Source organism: Pan troglodytes, chromosome 13 (assembly GCF_028858775.2).
Source record: "Pan troglodytes isolate AG18354 chromosome 13, NHGRI_mPanTro3-v2.0_pri, whole genome shotgun sequence".
Lineage (NCBI taxonomy): Eukaryota > Metazoa > Chordata > Mammalia > Primates > Hominidae > Pan > Pan troglodytes.
In genome coordinates, this window is record NC_072411.2 from 46,238,786 (window position 1) to 46,256,150 (window position 17,365).

Here is a 17,365-nt window from a genome sequence, read left to right on the forward strand (position 1 = left end):
TATGAATGTCATTAAATATCTTTGAAGACTTGGAAAAATAATAATATTGCTACTAAAATAACTGCATAATCCTAAAATCACTCTTTATAAACTTAAAAGTTATCATCTCTTCATTCCCATCAATTATAATAAAATAGTAAGTCAAGGATTCTTAAATCTTTGCAGTAATGGCATTGAGCTATTGCTTGGTTTCCTAGCAGTGATCCTCTTACAAAATAGTATAGAAAAATACTTTTCATTAAAAGTGAGTTCATTTTTTCTGTTTTAAAAAGTTAAAAATTCCCTTTGAAAATCCTGAGGCTTTTTCTAATACTAAGCAATGATACAAAATGAAAGCTAAGAATCATTACATTTGAATGAGAAACTCCATAATACAATTGTTACATGTGCACGTGCATGCACACATAGCCACACGCGCACACACACACACACACACGAAATATATATATAATATATGCTTTGAATTATATTGGCTTTTATGAAAATATTTCTCATTGTATTTAAATTTACGATAAAGGAAAAAATAATGACAAAAACTAATTCACATTCTTATCTACTTTAATTTCATAAAAATCTTGGAACCACCAAAACAATCTGAATACAAATAAATATCTGTATCAATACTGGATATACAGAGTAACTACGAGCTAAAATCCCATGCCCTACATTTTAGATCCCTACTATAGTGAAAGATAGGTTACCAAGTATGGGAAATTTTCTTAGAAACATATTAGTAAATGACCCTTTCAGAATGCTGACTCAAGTGAACATTGTTCAAATGGTACCAAAGTCAACAAACAAAAAAACCTCGAAACTATATTCAAAAGAAGACATTTACTTCCTAAAGCATATTGCCTTATTCACCTTTATATCATTTGTGCCTAGCACATAATGAGTGTTCATCAAATGTGTGCCTGCTATTCCAGATCACTGAGGAGGAAACTGGCTTTTCTGAACTATATATCAAGTATAGTGACGAGCAGAAACTTTACTCATTCATTTTCACTCTGAGATCTAGCATAATACATGAACTCTACAGATGCACTTAATACTTTACTTTTTGGCAGGGGGGATAGTGATAAGTTTGACAAGTTAATGCCAAATAATGGATCACTTATTGATTGTGTGTATTTATATATACAGTCATACATTGCTTGATGATGATACCTTCTGAGAAAGGTGCCATTAGGCAATTTTCTTATTGTGTGAGCATCACAGAGTGTACTTACCCAAATCTAGACAGTATAGCCTACTACACCCCCATGCTATATTTGCATAGCCTATTGCTCCTAGGTTACAAATCTGTACAGCATGTTACTGTATTTAATATCGTAGGCAACTATAACACAATGGTATTTGTGTATCTAAGCACAGAAAAGGTAAATTCTGTAGTAAAAATAGGCAATTATAATCTTATGGGACCACCATTGCACATGCAATCTATCGTTGACCAAAATGTTATGTGGCACATGACTGTATATTTGTGTGTGTGTGTGTGTATATATATATATATGTAGATATATGTATGTGTGTATATGTATATATGTAATTGTATTTAAGTGGAAGAAAGCAGTATTACATTAGATTTTTAAAGAAAAATTTTAGAACATTTACGTGCATGGAGTAACTTAAAATGCTGCCAAAACAAACTTACTGAGCCAATGTAATGAGTAAATATGAAAAATTTATTATTAGCATTATCTAGTTTTTAAAATAATTATAACCACTAAAGTAGTTTAATTGTGACCTCTGTAATTTTGACTAAATTAATTTATATCCCAAATCCTTTCCACATAGATAGGACAAAGTTAAATTTCAGTTCCGTTCCAGACAAATTTCTTAACTAGTAAAAAGCAAATAACACAACTTTCATCCATATTGCTAGTTCCTTTCCTGCCTTCCATTCCTACTATTAATGTTCTCATTTAGAATCTCACTATTTTTCTATTAGATATTTAGAATCCAATGATCATCTCCTATACTCATCAATAGTCTCCATCCAATACTGCTGTAATAATCATCCTATCCAGTTTTCCTTACCTCACTCTCATGTTCTATTATAGCACTCGTTGGTGTTTTTGTCTGAAAAAGCATCATTTCCCCTTATTTAAATCCCAGCAATGGGTCACACACAGTGGCTCATGCCTGTAATTCCTGAACTTCAGGAGGCCAAGGTGGGAGGATAACTTGAGGCTAAGAGTTCAAGGCCAATCTGGGCAACACAGCAAGACACTGTCTCTGCAAAATAAAACTAAAAAGTATCTGGGCATGGTTGCACACACCTGTACTAGCTAGTACGGGAGGCTGAGGTGGGAGGATCATTTGAGCTGAGGAGTTCAAGACTGCAGTGAGCTATGACTGTACTACTATACTCCAATAGAGCAAGACTTTGTTTAAAAAAAAAAAAAACAAAATACCAGCAATGTAATGTAATTTTCCTTTTGCTCTCTTGTACTCAATTCACGTGGTTTGAATGGGGTTGACTCCACTTCCTGATTCCAAAGTGATGATGTAATATAGGCCTTGCCAAACATGATATCAGATGCCTTTTGCTTCATTAACAAGTCCAAAGGCCACATGATACAAAAAGGTACAGTTGGTTCATCTCAAGACTTTGTTGGAACTTCTGAAAAAAGAGGTACTCGCAGATAATGCAACTAAGCTGGTGGAATATAAGCTTAGCTCTGGAAGTGATCCATATGGTAAGAGCCTGTTCCAGCATACAGCCAAAACACAGGAAAGAAGAGTCAAGGACGCAGGAGAACAAATGACATCTCTGGATCCAGCCTGCCAATAGCCAACCACCCTAAAACTTTCAGTTACATGACTCAATTACATTTGCTTTCATGTTTATGTGATTTTGAATTGAGTTTGTATCGCACAAAAGAGTCCAGAGCAACAGAGCTTTCCAATGCTGCCCATCACCTATAGTAAAAGCTCTACAAATTCTTAATCTTGAATTTAAGAATGCATATGAACTAGAAAAAAATTTGTCTGTCACCCAACCTGATCTCCCATAACTCCTAACTCAGAATATGTTCATGCTAAACTAAGCTTTTAAAGTTTCCAAACATTTCTCTATTTTTCCTGTGAACTTTTGTTCACAATACTTCCTTTTCCTACAGTGCTCTTCCATTTCATCTCTATTTACCAAAATCTTTAACATCCCCTTAGATCTATGTCAGAATTTGCTAAGCAAGAATTAAACCCACTTCTCTGTACTGTACTTTTTTTTTTTTTTTTTGAGATGGAGTTTCGCTCTTGTTGCCCAGGCTAGAGTGCAATGACACAAGCTCGACTCACTGCAACCTCCACCTCCCAGGTTCAAACGATTCTCCTATCTCAGCCTCCTCAGTAGCTGGGATTACAGGTGCCCACCACTATGCCCGGCTAATTTTTGGTATTTTTAGTACAGGCAGGGTTTCACCATGTTGGCCAGGCTGGTCTCGAACTCCTGACCCCAGGTGATCCGCCCGCCTTGGATTCCCAAAGTATTGGGATTACAGGCGTGAGCCACCGTGCTCAGCCTTCTACTGAACTTCTTTAGTGAATACTGCCCTCCTGTAGAACTGAGTATTCTGTGTGAGTTCTACAGTAATATCATGAGTATACAGTATACATACATGTCCTATGTCCCATGTCCTGTAGAGAGAGATAGCTAACATGACAGTCAAATGCCTTCTCTTTGAAAAGGCAAATAATCATGAAGGGCTGAGGCTGAAAAAGGAAATCTGAACAAATAAGAAGTCATATTAGAGTGACTCTGAAGACAGAAGCACTGTTAACACTTATTCCCCAAAAATCTCTAGCTCTAAAAATTAAAGTTGAATATATATTTTTTTTAATTCAAGGAGATGTACAAATAAGCCTAGGAAAAAGTTAAATTAAGTTAAATGAAGCAGTGAATGAGCTGACAAAGTTGAATGAGAGACATGACAAATTCCTTAAATCTTGATCTTGATGTTAATTCTTTGTTCATGACATCATAAAACTTAGGAACAGATAAATCATAAACCTTCAGTTACAAATGAAAAAAATAATATTACACACTCAAAAGTTAATACTAATACTCCAAAGTGATTTTTTTCAGGCCAAATAATTAATGGCAGAGCTGAGATTAAAACCCAGGACTGCTGATTCTCCTACCACAGTATGTTGTTTCTTTCAAACACAAGTGATTATTATTCTTTTGGTAAACTCTTTTATGTATATATACAATTTAAAATATTTTATTAAAGATCAGTTAAAGATTCATTTTTGTGGGGCAGATTCTAAGCCAGGGGCTACAAACACAAAGGCCTAAATGGGCCAGTTAAGCAACATAAATGTGAAAAGTAGGCTGTTATAAAATAATGGTGACCAGTAGTATTTGTGACCAAAATGAAGAATGTCTATCTGTCTAAAAGCATTAATTTAAAAAAAAGTTTAAACAATTGCAGTATCCAAGCAAAATACCTCTTTGGGCCAAATTCTAATCTGTCATTTATTCTGATAGTGTCTCTTCCATAAATTTAAAAGTCATTGTTCATGGGTGGCCACTGTCAAAACTAAAAAGCCTTAAAATACAGTCACATGAAATTTTACACAATATCACAGGCATGTTCTAGACCAGGGGTGTCCAATCTTTGGCTTCTCTCAGCCATGTTGGAAAAACAGTTGTCTTGGGCCACACATAAAATACACGAACAATAACAATAGCTGAAGAGCTTAAAAAAAAATCTCATAATGTTTTAAGAAAGTTAGAAAATGTAAGAATTTGTGTTGGGCCGCATTCAAAGCTGTCCTGGGCCAAAGACTGGACAAGCTTGTTCTAGACTAATGTTTCCTGAACTAAGAAACTTTTTTTCTAGAAATACTTTTATACAAGGGAAATTCCAGAAAATCATATTTTCTTTTGTCAAAATTTACATAACAGAAAATGGCAGCTTTCATAGTCTGATTAATATAACCCATGAAAGTGAAAAAAAGTGTATGGAATTCTTTGGTTTAATCCAGTAAAACTGAGTAACACGAGCCCTTAAGTGACTTGTTTCTGTGTTTCTATGTAGAAGAGATGATATCTTTAGGCAGAGGATACCGGTAGTGCGCAGAGCAGGAAAAAAGTAAATTAACAAAGTGAATGGCAACCATATTTTTCAAACTCTAATAACTCATTCCTTCGACCACATTTTCTAAGCAGCTATTATCTGCTAGGTGGCATACTAGGTATTAGGGATAAAACGATAAACAAGATAGATATGACTCTTGTCATCAAAAAGCTTAGAATAAAATGGGGAGAAAAAAATCAAGCAAACAAAATTATTACAGGTTATATAAAATGTTATTACAGAGGGAGAAAAAGAGTGCTAAAATAGAGGTCTCATTTTAGATCGGGTGCTCAGGAAAGGACTCTCTGAAATGACGAAACTTTAGCTGACTTGAGAAAGCCATGAAGAACAAGGGGTGTGGGTTGGGGGCATGAGTAAGTATTGCCAACAAAGGGACCAGCAAGCAGTAATAGGACTTGAGGCAGGAAAAAGCTTGATGTTTCAAAGTGAGTAAACAAGGCCAGTGCTGCCACAGCACATTAACGAGAAGACAGGGGAGGAGATGATGTTGCAGAGGCAGACAGCGCCCAGATTGCGTGGACCACAGCAACCCTGTGCATACTCTGGATTTTACATAGGCAATAGGAAATCACGGATGGCTTTCAATCAGGGATTATTTAATCAAGGTTACAAGTATCAGCAAATGGATATAGGCACTAAGCTTTCTTTCAATCAACAAAGGGTTCACTAAGTGCTTGCTGTGTGCTAGCGCCATATGTCCATGTTTGTCAAGTTTGGCTTTGTATCACCAGTGCTAGCATAGGCACTGGCTTTTAACATAAAAGCTCTTAATAAATACTAATGACGGAAAAGAATAATGAAAACAAGCTTAGAAAAGAACCAAAAGATAACTAGTCTGGAGGAATTTTGACCAAGCCATCCCACCCCACAGTGCTCTCTCAACTACACATATTCAACCAGGAATTTCTCCTAAAGAAGGGGAGTGTTACATTTTTATTATCAGCATAAGATGGTGAACAAAGGAAAACATAGCAGAGACTTTAGGAAAAAATTCACTGAAATACAGAATTAAGTTCTTTAGAAAGACATAAGGATGAAATGACTGCACTTTTGTGAGCAGCATCTGTGACTCAGCTCCTGCTCTCCCCTTGCAGTTATCTTTGTGGGATGGCAGCTCAGAAGACCAGCAGGTCCATGATGTGAACAAACACCAGGGCCTGAACAACAGAATAGTATAAATAAAGGAAAGATGAACAAGAATTAGTCATTAATGGAAAGGACAATGTGCCCCAAAGAGGGTAGTTGGCCAAATGTGACCCCAAGAAAACAAGAAAGCATGAAAGCTGCCTAAAGAAAGGATAAGGAAAGGAAAGGGCAACAGAGTATCTGCATCGTAGCTCTAGAGGCCCCATGTACAGGAAATCAGAGACAGTAGCAAAAGTAAACATATTGACTAAGACCTTAATAAAATCAGAAAATCTTTCTCCTATAAACAAATAAATGTTGGAGATGAAAGTAGAATTAAATACATCTTTTATTTTTCTAATTTTTTTCCTGTCATATGGAGAACTAACCATGAAGGCACTAAACACTTAAAAGCAACTAGGTAAGAAGTGCTCTAAAATCAGACTAATAGTCTCAATCATTATGTTAAAAACAATCACATTAATTACAAAAGCAAAACTATGATGGTCCTTATTCTATAGTCAGAGGTCTTTTATATAGCATATTTTGCATCCATTTGGGGATGAGTTTCCCCTTTTATTTTCCATTCCATTCATTAAAAATAATGATTGTCTTCCCTCTGTAAAAGTATAATAAACATCCAGCTTGTCTTTTAAAATACAGTTGTCGAACTTTAAAGGGCAAATATACAGGAGATTTATCCTAGAGGTCTTTAAAGCACAGAGTCTGTTAGGAATAATGTCTTGTATCCAGGGAGCCGTATAGAACCTTACGTGTAATATTTTATTTTTTAAAATAAGCTAGAAAGGATATTAAAAGCGTCTACTTGAAGTTGCACTGAAGCGCTTAACTCCTGGGAAACAGTGGTTTCACAGTGCATGCTACTAACTACACAAACACTTTTGAATTGGCAACCTGTGGTAAGAATAAACTATAAACTCCATAACAAGAAAACTTTGTTCCCCTTCTAACTGGAATATTTTCATCTTGAAAACACTGACAAAGGAACACAAAGAAACATGGAAAAGATGAAGCCTAGAAACCGTCCTTTAGGGACAATGATGACAGGTTTAAGTTCTAGTTTTACAATGAAGAGTGTGTGTGTGTGTGTGTGCGCGCGCGCACACGTGCGCACGCACACATGTATGTGTATATGAGAAACAGAAGAGTAGGGGAGAGAGCAAAGAGACAGAAAGAGGCAGGGACTGACCAAATGGTTGGTTATTTGGTTTGCAGGATTATCCTATTTCAGCAGATTTGTGGTCAGCTACATTTTCAACATAAAGTCAGCATGCCTAAATTAAACAATACTGTCAATCAGAAGAAACTCCAGTGAGATGAAATACTGTGGAAGAAGCCCTAAGGGCCATGCAAGTCTAGAACTAGGCCGCGGTGTGTGCTGGCTAGACAGGAGAGCAAGACTGGTACAGAAACAAACCAAAAGAAGACCCACAACAAGGCAGTATAGGATGGCGATGCTAGTAGGCTAAATGATACAAAGGCCTCAAAAGAGGAAAATTCAAATGAACTGTGACTTCTGAAGATTAAGAGAACATCACAGATTCACAGACCCAGAAAAGCACCTGGTGTCTGGCCCTCCAGCCTCCAACAAGAATCAAGAACTGTAATACGTCTCAAGACTGGGAGAAGTACCATACCTACTTCTAATTGTAAAATATAATAATATATGTTTTAATCAAGACATATTTAGGTTTAATTTAATTAAATAATTTACCATGTTTTAACTGGAATGAAGACAGAATAGTTGTTAAGACAATGGGCTTAAGAAGAACGAATAGACAAACCTGACAAAAACAAGAAATGGGGAAAGGATTCCCTATTTAATAAATGGTGCTGGGAAAACTGGCTAGCCATATGTAGAAAGCTGAAACTGGATCCCTTCCTTACACCTTATACAAAAATTAATTCAAGATGGATTAAAGACTTAAATGTTAGAGCTAAAACCATAAAAACCCCAGAAGAAAACCTAGACAATACCATTCAGGACATAGGCATGGGCAAGGACTTCATGTCTAAAACACCAAAAGCAATGGCAACAAAAGCCAAAATTGACAAATGGGATCTAATTAAACTAAAGAGCTTCTGCACAGCAAAAGAAACTACCATCAGAGTGAACAGGCAACCTACAGAATGGGAGAAAATTTTTGCAATCTACTCATCTGACAAAGGGCTAATATCCAGAATCTACAATGAACTCAAACAAATTTACAAGAAAAAAACAACCCCATCAACAAGTAGGCGAAGGATATGAACAGACACTTCTTAAAAGAAGACATTTATGCAGCCAACAGACACGTGAAAAAATTCTCATCATCACTGGCCATCAGAGAAATGCAAATCAAAACCACAATGAGATAGCATCTCACACCAGTTAGAATGGTGATCATTAAAAAGTCAGAAAACAACAGGTGCTGGAGAAGATGTGGAGAAATAGGAACACTTTTACACTGTTGTTGGGACTGTAAGCTAGTTCAACCATTGTGGAAGTCAGTGTGGCAATTCCTCAAGGATCTAGAACTAGAAATACCATTTGACCCAGCCATCTCATTACTGGGTATATGCCCAAAGGATTATAAATCATGCTGGTATAAAGACACATGCACACGTATGTTTATTGTGGCACTATTCACAATAGCAAAGACTTGGAACCAGCCCAAATGTCCAAAAACGATAGACTGGATTAAGAAAATGTGGCACACATACACCATGGAATACTATGCAGCCATAAAAAATGATGAGTTCATGTCCTTTGTAGGGACATGGATGAAGCTGGAAACCATCATTCTCAGCAAACTATTGCAAGGACAAAAAATCAAACACTGCATGTTCTCACTCATAGGTGGGAATTGAACAATGAGAACACATGGACACAGGAAGGGGAACATCACACACCGGGGCCTGTTGTGGGGTAGGGGGAGGGGGGAGGGATAGCATTAAGAGATATACCTAATGTTAAACGACGAGTTAATGGGTACAGCACACCAACATGGCACATGTATACATATGTAACAAACCTGCACATTGTGCACATGTACCCTAAAACTTAAAAGTATAATTAAAAAAAGAAAAAGAACGAATAGTATATAGTCTTTGCAGGTGGCCAGACTTGAACTCAAATCACATATCTACCACTAATCCAGGCACTTTGCAGCCTCCCATCAGCCATTTATGGCAATCCAGGGGTTCTGTCCTCATGCTTGTACTTCATGGTTGCGGACATCACAACCAGTCAAATGTAGGAAAGGGGAGTTGGCCTTCTTCTTTTATAAGTAAAATTTAAAATCAAACCACTTTGCTGGAAGAACTCCCAGAAGTCACCCACTTAACTCTAATTTGCCACAACTTGGAAACTGATCAACCCAAGCTGCAAGGAGAGTAGGGAAAATTTGGCAAAGGAGAATGGGATCATCCTAACTAATTTAAGTCAATGTTGCTTCACTCCCAAGGGCTGGATACCTATCCATCCTAAAGAAAACTGTGATTCTGTTAACAAGGAAGAAGGGCTGTTAAGTGAGCAATGATCAGTATCTGTCACAATACCTCAGATGAAACAAAAAATGTAATTGTAAGCACCTGAGGGTGAAAAAATGATTTCTAAATAACAGAGATTCTTTCAGTTCACTAAAGACACTACAGAATGAAAAGTGAATACAATATCCTCGATACCTAGTTTAGGGTGCAGTCTAAGAAAGTAGAAATGCTTCATCCTGGAACGAATGATTAACATTTCATAACCCAAAAGTTAATGCCTTCCCTCAAGCTCCACATTCAAAACTTTTTTCTGTATCTTGTGAAGTTTCTAAGGCAAAGCTATAATATAATCTAAGAATAACAATAACTATTGACTACTTTTGACAAAATAACTTGTTGAGCTTTCGTAATCTATAATAAAACTAAACAGCTCTAACATGAATCATGATATATTCTTTTAGTTGTCAAGATAAAGCAGAATCAAACTGATTAATTAGGCTGAAGCATTTATTCTTTTAATAATAAAATACTTTTCAGAGAGTAAGCTTATAATAGCAACAATACATGTTCAGAAGCTGAGAAAAACACCAATATGTATCTACATTCAAAGTCTTTCTCATCAGACACACTCGTATTTTTCAGAGTATTTTGCATAGTAGGCAATATTGGTGCTTAATCATTTTACCTTTATGAGTTTTAATGATTTCATGCACCAAATATACAAAAAGAGTAACAACTGGAAAGCAAAAATTTTTCATATCTTTAAAAATCTCCACAGAGCTCAGACTTATTTAGTGTAACAAAAGGTTACTCTTGCACTTCAATCTAGGATTGAATGCACGCATTTGTTAACTTAGTATCATGCTATCAAGTTTTCATGCTACTGCTATTTTTCTAAAAGTATTCAAAAAAGTTACTTGGTAAAGAGTAGAGAAGTTATCATTGCTCAAATATAAGTTAAACTGGTGAGGCATGTCTTTGGGTTAAAGACTGATTAGATTAGTATAGTTAACTGCAAAGGCTAAATGGCATACCTTGAGAGATGACAGATACCATTGTTAGGCGGTGGAGGTTATGGCTATCGGAGAGTAAGGCTTTATATCACCATCTTTCAGATATCCACCTCCCAAATAACTTATCCTCAAATGCTGTGACACTTATCCTCAAATGCTTCAGGCTTCAAAGACAGTAGGGAAGCCATATGCACAGAAGTGTTTGCATGCTATCACACACATATATTTGTGATACAATAATGTAATTCTGAAAAACTGCATAATCAAAATGAAATCAAACAACAGATATAGAAATCGCTCATTTTAATGTTCAAATCACTGTAGAAATTTATTATACTGAATGGCACTGTTAAATGAAAAAGTGCCATAAAATCAACTGGATTACTTGACCTTAAGTAATATAATACAATTGGTGCTGCAAAAACACAATTAAATGAGATGTGAAAGCAACCATAAACAGTCATATTTTAACACAGCAATAGTCTTATCATTGCCTTTACAACTTTTATATCATCATGTTCATTGAAATTCCTCATACTATTAGTGAATCAACAATATTCACTTAGTGATATCAGAATATAAAACATTAAATCATGTAAAGAAGGATACACTTTAAATTCGAAAAAAATACAAAATTCTGAATACGCACTAAAACAGCATTTTACCTTTAAAATCCTAAGCCATGTAACTGGAATGCTCACTGCTATTCCATCTGACACTATGCATTCTCAGAGACGATACATAATTTTCATACAGAAAATCGTTACTCTCTGAATCCCTCAAGTTCCTACTAGGAACAGCAAGCTACATTTAAGTCACAAGCTGCTATGTCTCCTGTGGCCACTTTAGAAGCAGCAGATGGGTAGAGGTACTGGAGGCAAGATGGGCATTGGAGCTTCCAACATGCCCTTCCTCTAAGAACCTATCTGCTCTAACTCCATTCATTATCAGCCCAGAACTTTTCATTCCTGCCCAAACCAATGCAGTCCTACACACAGGCTTATCCCATTATTTAAAAAAAGTATATAACACTTAAAGTTTTATATCATTTGTGTTAATAAACGGCAAGAACATCAGCTATGTTAACCACCATAGGATAGTCTTCCACGATTTAACCATCAGGAGAATACACAGGAATACATACAAATGGAGAATAAGGAGGAAGAGATGTTCAAGGGGATTCCATCCTACCTGTTCCCTCAGTAAAAATGTAATGAGTATTTACCTCCATCTTTTCAGTGTGTCCCATAAGACTCTTTTATTTTCTAAATTATTATTATTATTATTGTTATTATTAGGGATGGGGGTCTCACTCTATTGCCCAGGCTGGAGTGCAGTGGCTGGCTCACTGCAGCCTTGAACTCCCAGGCTCAAGCAATCCTCCCACCTCAGCCTCCTGAGTAACTGAGACCAGAGGCACATGCCACTGGCCCAGCTCATGAGACGCTTTTTAATAGGTCCTCCTAGTTCCTACTTCCTAACAAACCAGAATTCAGAATTGAGTTCTGTGCCCCTCAAATCTACTCACCCTTCAAGAATAAGTCAAAGGTTACCAACTCTACAAAGCCACCTCCAGTTTGTCACAATCCAAATCAACCTCTCCATCTTTCACCTCTCATTGCACTTGCCTATCTCTACCTCAACAGACTTTAAAGCCTTGGACGTATCCACCTTTCAACTCTGGTTCCTAGTACAGAGCAGATACAATGAACCAAACTAGAAGATCTACTGTTCTCTCAGGCCAAAAATTGTTACCCATACCCACACCCATATACATAATGAAATCACAAGACAATGAGAAAACACATATGGTTGGTTCTAAATGAAGCTTCTTTCCTACTGACCAGGTGTCCTTAGAGGATGAGTATACTCCACTGCTCTGCTTTCTCTAAAGAAATATCTACTGTAGTCATAATAACCAATTCCATAGTTGGAGAAATTCTCAAAGATACTGATAGAGAAGCAACATCCTCATAACAGGTACTTTTTTTAAAAAGCTGAAAATGCATCCTGAGCTCTAATTACCTGTAATGCTCACTGATGGGAATGGTCTGAGAGAAATATAAAGCAGATGTCCGGGCTCTCCAATGCCATTTCTTTGCAGGAAGGGTATAAACGACACAGTCTCCTAACTCTTCTTGAAGAAGATCCACCAGCTGTTTATGGGAGCCTCCATAGAATGCTTCAATGATGAGGATACTCATTGGCCCATTCAAACCTTCAGATCCTAAATAACAACCAAAATATGTATATTTTTTCCATTACATACATGTATAAAATTTTTAATAAAAATAAGTCCAAATTTCATACTCAGAAAATACAAATAATTTAGCAATGTGTTATTTTTTAAAATAGGCTTATCCCATTATTTAAATAAGTATATAACACTTAAAGTTTTATATCATTTGTGTTAATAAGAAGAAATAAAGGTGTCTTTATTTTTCTGATTTGTTTTCCTCATGTCATAAGATTGTCTCCACTATGACTCTTAGTTTTTTCTCCAACACCAGAAAGCTGAAAGCCCTCACCTGCTGTGATCACTCACTTCCTGGTTTGTTCGGCTGTAAGCCTAACTCAGTAATCTCAGAAACTACTTGACTTAGAGCTCTAGTCTTGGACAGTCACTGAACTCATCTTCTAATGACGACTTTCACTTCAAGAGTCCTTCATTTATAAGGCCCTTTCTGGTTCAGAAATTCTGTGATTCTGTAACTCTTGTATTACTCCATCTTTAAATTCATCAGGTATAACTGCCCCTAGTGAATACGTATTTAAAAGAAGGCATATCAACCAAATGCAAATCTCTATTTTCTAGTGTTAAAAACTTTAGGATGCAATTTCTTGAGACACTACACATACTTTGATCACTTCCCCACACTTGTCAATGTATCACCCCAAAATGGAACACCAAAACAATGTGGTAAAGTTGTATGTGTGTGAACCAGTAAGGTTTCTACAACCTTTCTTTAGACAAGCAACCTATTAAGAGGGATAAAGTAGCAATAATGGGGTTACTAAAGACATGATAAAATTTCATCACAGAGAATTAGCTATCAAGCCATTTTTCATTTGAATATAATTTTTGTTAATGTGCTCAGTGAAATAAAAAGATATCTATGAACATAAAATCTCTCATATACATCTCAAATTATGTTATTTCCTGTAAGACATAGGGGAAAAACATCATTCCATGCATAAATGCTATATTGCTTAAAAAATATTCCAGATGTTTGAATTTTCCTTTATGACTTAAGTAAATATCACTCATTAAATAGCATAATGCTTTTCTTAATAATGTTGTTCCACAAAATTATTAGTCTCAATGACTCAATGATGTTCTTCACTAATAAAACTACACTTTGTTCAAAGTAATGGCTACTTAAATTGCATTTCAAAGCAAAAAGGCTTCCTTTTGATGTCTAAATTTTCCAATGAGCATTTGGGAGGATGGGGGAATATAAATCTATATATTATGTGGGCGGGGGGGGGGGGCTGTGGGGGACTGTGTGTATATATTTCATTTATATGCAAAATAAGAATCAGTGGTCGTCCTCAGATGGAAAAGGCATGAATCCTAGGATCAAGGACATACATGTTTGAACCTCAACTCTGTCACTTCCAAGCTGTATGGCCTTGGACAAGTTACCTAATTTTGTAGGACTTAGTCTCATCATCTCCAAAATAGAGACAACAGTACTAACCTCAGACATGTGTTAAGATAAAATTAGAAAATGCATGTGAAGCACAGTAGACTACAAATAGCAAGAAGGTATTTAGCCCATCGCCACCATTAGTATAAATCACTCTACTTAAGTAGAAAGGATCGCTTCAAATTTTCTACCATTTTAAGTTCAGTAATTTTCAATCATGATCCCCTACCCACCAGGAATAGATGAGGAAAGTGAATATACATATGTGTTTGAAATTGCAGTGGATGTTTACCCATTCCTTGTCAGTAGCTTGCATTTTAAACATTAATTTGAGAGCCCTGCAGGTTTTGTGAGTAAGAGGTAAGTTCAGAGTCCCAGCCATGCAGAGTTCATGGTCCACTGGAGACTTCTGCTCTAATAAGGTAGTGTTCAATAAGTTCACAGACACCCTCTAGGTTCAACAAAGTGGTAGCCATTAATCCTTCAAATGATGGAAATTGCTAGAAAGTAACTGAAAGAACAATAAAAGGCAATTTTGAAAATTATACCAACGGTTTCAAGACAGAATATAAGCAGTTTAACATTAATTTGCTTACTTGATCACATCGTAGATATCTACCATCTTGTTTTATTTCCTCTGACTTACTCAGAGGAAATGCTAAGGTGTATTAAATATATGCCCTGTATGTACTTAAAAGGTCTCTAAAAGGCTCTTGTAAAAATGACCTATTTCCCCAAGTGATGAAATGTGATATAAACCACTCTAAAGAATATCTCACTCAACTAACCTCAAAGAAAGCAATATCAATATTGGAAAAGAAAACTGCTTTCTGATTCTTCATCATCTTGTCCTTTTCCATGATTAATCTAAAGTACATATCATGATGTTTCTTATGGGTCTGGTTCATGAGTTATCTGCAAATTATCAGCCACTGTGGAGGCAGTACATGTAGATGCTCCTATAGATTCAAGACGCTCAGTAGGCAGAACTGAACACTAAGCATGTGGGAGGCTGAAAAATAGAAAAGGGGAAAAAAAGATTATAGCTATAGTAGATTTCCACCCCTCTGACAGCTCAGTAAGAAGAGTGAAATGTACAGGTTTGAACTAGCATTTACGTGAGCATTTTTTCTGCTGGCCAATGGGTGTGCCTGCATTTGGGGTGTTTTTCTAGGGAAAATAACTATGTCCTACCATCTCTGAAAACTATACTTAGTGGCTTTGATTCATGGAAATTTGTTCTGCTTGTTTTGTGGAGACAGACATATCCTGGCAGTTCCCCCACTTACTTCTATTGCAACTTTTGCAGCAAGATGAAAATGCGTTCTTTCCTATAGTCTTCTTGAAGCACAATCTGGAAGAAAGATGATTCCCATTAGATACAAGTAAATGGGGAGAAGCTGGTATTTAAATATATGATTCAAACCAAATGGCATATAGCACATTAAAGAACAGTTCAAATACTTTGGCTGAGCTTGAGTTTTGTTTTAGAAAACTGCTTGAAACAAATAAGCATGAGGTTGAAAAAACAAAAAGAAAAAAAAAACCACTTCACTGCTATGGTGGAATTTGCTAAAATATAAAGGGAATACACTAGTTGCCCATTTCAGCAATAGTCAAAAAAAGCTACAAGTGGTCACCTTGATACTACAGATGTTCAGAAGAAGCATGTAGGGTGAATACAGACATTTTTGCACCACTAGCAAAGGCTAATAAGGAGTGAGTACTTGGAAGCAGCAGTAATAGGGCCTCACTGTTGAAAGTGCTAACTCCAAACCAAGGACAGGGTTTCCTTTGTAGAAGAAGGCTGTGGTCAAGTGTTTGCCAGAAGATGGCAGAGAGCCAAATGTCTCCTATTGGTGCCTGAGTTTATGAACCTCTTAAAGCATTATCACAAGTACTACCAGAAACCTTAAATTATGAAACATTTAAACTGATCACGAATACCAGAATTAGGCTGGGTACAGGCTCACGCCTGTAATCCCAGCACGCTGTGAGTTGAGGTAGGTGGATCACCTGAGGTCAGGAGTTCGAAACCAGATTGGCCAACACAGTGAAAGCCTGTCTCTATGAAAAATACAAAATTAGCCAGGCATGGTGAGGCATGCCCGTAATCCCAGCTACTTGGGAGGCTGAAGCAGGAGAATTGCTTGAACCTGGGAGGCAGAGGTTGCAGTGAGCCGAGATGACACCATTGCACTCCAGCCTGAGCAACAAGAGCAAAACTCCATCTCAAAACAACAACAAGAACAACAAAAACAACAACGAAAGAATACCCGAATTAGGGATGTGGCACTTTAAAAGGAAGAAACAACAAAAAACTTAGTTTGGAAAACAAATACCAAACAGAAAACCCATGTCCTTTCTGCATGGCGCTCAGAATAGTATTATATGACATTAAGAAAAGAGTAAATGGCCACTCCATGCTTGCTCCCTGAAAGAGCATATAAAATATTTCAGATAAATTTTAATCAATTTTTAAGTTTCTCTGCTTAAACGAGCTTCAGTTAAAGAAAAACTCACTTCTTCAGCACAATTTATTCCCCAATGACACCAGATGAATGAAAACCTACTATACTATTAAAGCTTTTTGAAAGTTTAATTCATTATCAATACTATGATTTAATGATACATGGTTAAATGCTAAACATCAAATTTGGCAATATAAAATAAGTCAAAGTGATAGCTGTGACATAGAAATTTCATACCACTTCAAATTCTATTTAAGATCACCAGAAGTCAAAATGATCTATTTAAGAATTGTCTACCTTTTCAAAAATGTATATTCATAATCGAAAGGGGATACAATGTGAAAATATCAATAGTATTTCATATAAACATTTTGGCCAAAATGAAAAATCACCATTAGCATCATCCCAATTAAAAACTAATAATGCATTAATAAGATCACAGAGAAGAAAAGTAGCCTGAAACCAACGCTATGAATATTTTTAAATTTTTATTAAAACTTTTTGTC

The 17,365-nt window shown here is 36.3% G+C and overlaps 1 protein-coding gene across 50 annotated transcripts in view; it reads right to left on the reverse strand.

Annotated features, from left to right (window-relative positions):
• The window catches only part of GTDC1 (glycosyltransferase like domain containing 1), a 386,422-nt gene that overhangs the window by 249,270 nt on the left and 119,787 nt on the right, over positions 1-17,365 (reverse strand). For 31 of the 50 annotated variants that reach the window (XM_063790474.1, XM_063790472.1, XM_063790464.1 and 28 more), the window contains 2 exons: positions 15,678-15,742; positions 12,764-12,965 (listed from right to left, as the gene is read on the reverse strand). In XM_063790474.1, coding sequence (XP_063646544.1) covers positions 12,764-12,942 — 179 coding nt within the window. In that variant the 5' untranslated portion in view covers positions 12,943-12,965; positions 15,678-15,742. Of the gene's footprint in view, positions 1-12,763; positions 12,966-15,176; positions 15,401-15,677; positions 15,743-17,365 lie in introns of all 50 variants that reach the window. The other 19 variants (XM_063790448.1, XM_063790473.1, XM_063790468.1 and 16 more) reach the window with 2 other exon arrangements.